General features: G+C 32.6%; 1 protein-coding gene across 6 annotated transcripts in view; it reads left to right on the forward strand.

Annotated features, from left to right (window-relative positions):
* LOC120420797 (nocturnin) overlaps positions 1-5247 on the forward strand; it is a 69436-nt gene extending 64189 nt beyond the window's left edge. For all 6 annotated transcript variants that reach the window (XM_039583914.2, XM_039583909.2, XM_039583911.2 and 3 more), the window contains one exon: positions 4249-5247. In XM_039583914.2, the coding sequence (XP_039439848.1) occupies positions 4249-4368 (120 nt within the window). In that variant the 3' untranslated portion in view covers positions 4369-5247. The remainder of the gene's footprint in view (positions 1-4248) is intronic.
* The last annotated feature ends 1404 nt before the right edge of the window (positions 5248-6651 follow it).

A 6651-nucleotide genomic window follows, 5' to 3' on the forward strand; every position in this document is an offset into this window, starting at 1 on the left:
ATAACGGTTTTTTTTGCATAAGGGTTTAATAACAGTTTATGTTATCATAACAAAATATGTTATTGGTCTGATTTTGGTTGAAAACCAAAACAACTTGGGAATAACATTTTTTGTTATGGAAGAATACCTCGAACTGTTATTGGGATGATCGGATTAGTTGTTAAAATAACAAAAAATAATAACAAAGATTTGTTCGAAGAATAACGCAAAATGTTATTGGTATGTTATTACAATAACGATCCAATAACAAAAAAATCATAACGACGAATAACAAATCTTGTTATAAATAACATAAAATGTTATTGGCCTAGTATTTTCAAATATCAAAAAATGCTATTCCCAGGTTATTTCCGTCTGCTTATTATTTTTTGTTATTTTAACAACTAATCCGATCATCCCAATAACAGTTCGAGGTATTCTTCCATAACAAAAAATGTTATTCCCAAGTTGTTTTGGCTTTCAACCAAAATCAGACCAATAACATATTTTGTTATGATAACATAAACTGTTATTAAACCCTTATGCAAAAAAAAACCGTTATGCAGAACTGGATTTTTCAAGAAGATTCCATAACACTTTCTGTTATTTTAACAGTTTTTGTTATTGAAATGGCATGAATGTTGTTATTACCGTCTGCCCGGGACGAGATATTTTATTATTTGTTTATATTGCTAGAACGTTAGGTTCTTTTTTTAAATGCACTATTTTGGTTATTTGCTCTCTTGGATAATTTGCCTTATTTTTTTTCAAGTGGAAGCCAATTTCAAAATCGGAACCGATTTTGACTGTTTTGAAACAAAAATGAAGTTTCATGAAGTATTTCAAATGTTATGCTTAAAAATGATTTTGGCTAAAGTGGCTAAATTGTGGAAAAGGGTAATTTTTTAAGAAAACGCATCATTTTTATATATTTTTCAGAAGGTATTTGAAAGACCAAAACATTACATATCTGACCAACCCATAAAAAGTTATGAACACTTTAGTGTTATTCATTCCATTTTTGATAGAGTTTAAGATTGTGCAAAATCTTGTACGGCAGTTATACTGCCGTTCTACGCATAATTGTCCCATATCATTTTTTGTCGATTTTGACTTTTTAAAATTTTTATGTTTAGTTTGTCGTATACTTTCAGAAAAACACATAAAATCTGGTACTTTGTTCGGAAACTCACTGAAAACAACATCAAGTCTGTTTGTCCCATCGTTGTACTTCTACGCATAATTGTCCCACCAAGTATTTTCTCATACGGAATCAATAGGTTTATGAAGCATTATGTCGTGTTTACCTGTTTTTTAGCAAGAGGATCACAAAAAAGAGTAATACACTGCTATCTGGGATGATTAGGGACTTATGGGGTGAATAGGGACCAACGGGACAATTATGCGTAGAAACACAGAAATCGATCGAAAAATTTCAATCGCGTTTTTCTCAGTTGCACTTTTTCGAACATGGGACAATTATGCGTAGAACGGCAGTATATTTCCTTGAAAAAAAAAAAAGGTTTTTTGGAAACCAAAATCAATCAACAGAGAATACCCCAACTTTTTTCTGATAAAGCGGACCGTTTTCAAGTTATAGGGTTCAAGTTTTTGGGTTAACATTTTCAAAATGTTCAATATTTTGCAATTAATTTTTTTTTGTCATTTGCCTTCTTTTCGAATCAAAATGTTCAAATTTTTAAATACATTGCTTAGGCGTCATCCATAAAGTAAGGCGTCATCCATAAAGTATGTCACGCAAAAATTGGCCAAAATTAACCCCCCCTCCCCCCTATGTCACACTTTGTCACACAAGGTTGAACCCCCCCTCAAAAAGTACGTCACATTTTGCCAAAACCCCCTCCCCCTGTTTTCGATGGGATTTTCTATAGTTTTTATATCTTTAAACTCTCATAATTTTGGCAATTTTAATATAAAAAAAAAGTTAAATTATTCTAATTATTCAATTTTTAGAATAAACATTGCTATATAAAAAAATTGTATCTTTTAAAAATTAGAAGACCTGGTATAACATTCAAGTATTTAAAAATCTTGAAAACTGTTTTTCATAGCTTTATATCTAATAAGTTCAAACCATTTATAGCAGTTTTCTTATGAACACCCTGCTTTCAAAGCATTTATTTTTATCAAGCAAGAATTTGCAAAATATTGAAGTTCCAGCTGAAAAAAAAATGTGACTATATAATAAATTATAATGTGATACCGTCATCAGGGGTGACATTGGGTCTGGGGGTGAGTTTGGGTTATACAAAAATGCAGAAATTTGTATGACCCAATCTCACCCCCCAGACCCAATGTCACCCCTGATAACGGAAATTCTAAATAATAGTAAGCAAACAATTTTAGACACGAGGATTTAATTTAATTGTGTACATTTCGAATTAATATTATGCAATCATAAAAAAAACAACCTAGCGTGACGTCACAGTCTCGCAAACCCCCCCTCCCCCCTTGGTCACATCTTGTCACACGTAGAGCATACGTACTTTATGGATGACGCCTAAGTCACGCTCTAGAAGGGGGTGGGGGGAGGGGGGGGTCTGAGGAAGTGAGACTTTGCGTGTTATAAGTATAGGAAAAGCGTGACAAAGGGTGGGAGGGTGGGGAAATTTTGGCTGATTTTAGTGTGACGTACTTTATGGATGAAGCCTTACATTTATAGGACAAACCCTTATTTTTTTTAATTTTAAAGAGTAATGCTTTATTTGATAATTTAAAAGATACTTTTGGTGAAAACAGCGAAACTTTCACAAAACGTTTCATTTCAACATCGAAAGCCGAATCAATATTTTCCGAGATATCGTCAGATACAAATATGAGGTCCAATAAAATGATAATAGTCCCAATTATAATAAGGACTATTCAGAAATATATAGCAAATATATTTTTCAAATTTTATATCCCTCCCTTTTAAAACTGGCCCAAAAATCGGAGGAGAAATATTTTTTTTTACGAAAACCTGCAAATTTTAAAGGAATTATAAGTCTAATCAACTGAAAACTATTTGAAACGTATTTTTCCTTACACACGTTTAAACATATTTTAACTTTTTGTGAAATTCCAATGCATTGGAATGTACAGTACCGCAAAAAGTTTTTTTTTCGTGGAAAAATAAAATTTCGTCTGTGCTTTAATATTTTGAAAACCAATGATTGCAAAACAACTTGACTAGTGAGAAATGCTACTTAAAACACTTTTTCCCCCAAAAGTTTTTTTTTTGAAAAATATCGAAAAGAAGGCCAAACAAATTTTAATTTACAGTTGGAAATAACAATTAATTTAATGTTTGCAAAGTCTCAGAGAAAAAATTGTATAAAACTTTTTCAGCTTTTCAAAGATATTTTCTTAGGGGTAGCGTAGGTTCGCTCTACAGCAGTCCCGGCCAAAATTACAGCTTCCAAATTCGCATTATTTTTTAATGTGAAGTCAAATTATAATCTACAACTTTGCCGAAGACACAGAATGAAAAACAAAATATAGATTTTCATATATGAACCTATCCATTATGTATTCCATTTGATATGCACACAGTAAAACAATCATGGTAATATTACATCTGGGAAGGGGTACATTTTTGATGTCAGAAAAAATGTGTAATTTTACCACTTTTCTGGTGTAATCTCACTTTTTCAGTCTAAATTGAGATAAAATTACATCATTAAAGGGGTTATATTCAAGCTTCCTGTGTGGATCAATCTGCCTGTCTGCCTGTGTGGATCAATCGGACCGCGCACTGGACTCACAATCCAGAGGTCGCCGGTTCGAATCCCGAGGCAGACGCAAAAAATTCTAAGTGTTAATATAGGTATTCGGTGCCCTCTCCCCGTGCCATACCTTCACACTTAGGAGACCCGGGAGGCGGAGTCTTGTCGCAAAAAGAACGATACACGCCTGTGGAACCGTAGACGAAACCGCAAGGTTTAAGAGGGCCACATTATAAGGTGTTACGTCGATTCCGTTTTTTTTTTTCAAGCTTCCAAAATTACACCTTTCAAATTTACACAATTTTTTTACTGTGTCTGTTTGGAGACATGAATGAAAAAAAAAATCAAGATTCAGTTGCTTTTTATGACGTAGGGAATGGGCAATGTTTCATTCAAATAAAAACACATATTTAAAAATCGCGAAACAATTTGCAAAAATCTAAGAACTACTCGACTGTTATAAATATTTTTCCTTCGAATTGATTTAAAGAATTTTATGTTGAAACTGAGAAAAAAATCATACAAACATCACTTTATATTCCAGGTCAAAAACTGTCTCATGTTCCCCACGGGCGAGGAGATCAGCCCGGACCGGACGCCCAGCTACCAGTACCCGTCGGATCACTTTTCGCTGGTGTGTGATTTCGAGCTGTCGTCACCATAAAACGGCTACCCAGCGCCAAGCGAGAAACACAAAACAATGCTACACTACCGAGAGTATCAAATTAGACGTTTAAGATTTGTGAAGAAAAACGATGCTTTTAAGCTATGCTTAAAAACGGATACAAAAACCCAATTAACAAACTGTAAGAAAATCTAACCAGGACGAAAGCTTCCGTAAACAATTACAAAACAAGAAATGTTACATTAAACAAAATAGTAATAGTGAGTAAGATTAGTGGCAGCTTAATTAAGAAAGAGAGAGAGCGAGAGCGAGTAAGAGGATAGAAGTGGAACCGATCAAATCGGTTTCAGTCTATGTTTCAATTATTGGAAGGAGAAGAAAGCGAACCGCGCGCGAATGATAAACTTGTACAGCTTGTGATAATAGTTGTGATATTAAGTGGCAAAGCACACACCTTCTGTGTTGAAGATGGGTCAAATCGGCAGAGAAGGGAAATCGGGAATCGGAACAGCTGAGAAGCGAAAAAAAAGTTCCAAAGTTTTTAAGTTTAATTCGTACTACACATATCGGATGAGCGTGAATTGATTTCATTAGGTTAGACCAAGCGCCCGTGCTCTGAAACGGAGTGTTGATTTTTATAAAAAACAGTGCAACGAGCCATAGCCAGACAACAACATTGTCACTTTTGGTTTTCTTTTTTTAATTTTCTCTAACAGGCTAATTTTAGTGGAGGATAGCGATTTGGTAAGAGTGTCATTCGTTGTCAATTAAATCGATAGATAGGTGTGGATAAAAGGTGTCTCAAAACGTGTAAACAGTAAACTATCAAACTATCAGGCAAATTGGACTAAACATATGTTTTAATGTGGACAGTGACAAAAATTCTTACTGGAATAAAGATACCATAAAAACAAAAAACATGTTTTGTTTTATTTAAGTTCAACTCACATCCCTTAATGAACGTGGTTTAAGCACTTTTTGAAAATAAAAAAAAAACATTTTTAGTCATATATCAGGCCTGAATGGGTTAAATGAAAAATTGCATTTTTCAATATGAGCAATTCTCTACGAAATCGGTCTTTTTTTAGAATTTTATTTTTTGTATTTTTTAATCCGACTGAAACTTTTTTGGTGCCTTCGGTATGCCCAAAGAATCTATTTTGCATCATTAGTTTGTCCATATAATTTTCCATACAAATTTGGCAGCTGTCCATACAAAAATGATGTATGAAAATTCAAAAATCTGTATCTTTTGAAAAAATTTTTTGATCGATTTGGTGTCTTTGGCAAAGTTGTAGGTATGGATACGGACTACACTGAAAAAAAATGATACACGGTAAAACAATTTTGGTGATTTTTTATTTAACTTTTTGTCACTAAAACTTAATTTGCAAAAAGCACTATTTTTATTTTTTTTCATTTTTTGATATGTTTTAGAGGACATCAAATGCCAACTTTTCAGAAATTTCCAGGTTGTGCAAAAAATCTATGACCGAGTTATAAATTTTTTAAACAATACTGATTTTTCAAAAAATCCAAATATTGGTCGCAAAAATTTTTCAACTTCATTTTTCGATGTAAAATCAAATTTGCAATCAAAAATAACTTTAGTGAAATTTTGATAAAGTGCACCGTTTTCAAGTTAAAGCCATTTTTAGTTAACTTTTTTGAAAATAGTCGCAGTTTTTATTTTTTTTTAAATGAGTGCACATATTTGCCCACTTTTGAAAAAATTATTTTCGAAAAGCTGAGAAAATTCTCTATATTTCGCTTTTTTGAACTTTGTTGATACGACCCTTAGTTGCTGAGATATGGCCATGCAAGTGTTTAAAAAACAGGAAAATTGATGTTTTCCAAGTCTCACCCAAACAACCCACCATTTTCTAACGTCAATATCTCAGCAACTTATGGTCCGATTTACAATGTTAAAATATGAAACATCCGTGAAATTTTCCGATCTTTTCGAAAAAAATATTTTCAAATTTTTTAAATCAAGACTAACATTTTAAAAGGGCCAAATATTCAATATTATCAGCATTTCAAAAATATTTTTTTCAAGGTGTGCAAACATGTGCACTAATTTAAAAAAATGAAAAACTGCGACTATTTTCACAAAAGTTACCTAAAAATGGCTTTAACTTGAAAACGGTGCACTTCATCAAAATTTCACTAAAGTTATTTTTGATTGCAAATTTGATTTTACATCGAAAAATGCAGTTGAAAAATTTTTGCGACCAATATTTCGATTTTTTTGAAAAATCAGTATTGATTAAAAAATTTATAACTCGGTCAAAGATTTTTTGCACCACCTGGAAATTTCTG

The sequence above is a fragment of the Culex pipiens genome, chromosome 2, assembly GCF_016801865.2.
Source record: "Culex pipiens pallens isolate TS chromosome 2, TS_CPP_V2, whole genome shotgun sequence".
In the NCBI taxonomy this organism is placed as follows: Eukaryota; Metazoa; Arthropoda; class Insecta; order Diptera; family Culicidae; genus Culex; species Culex pipiens.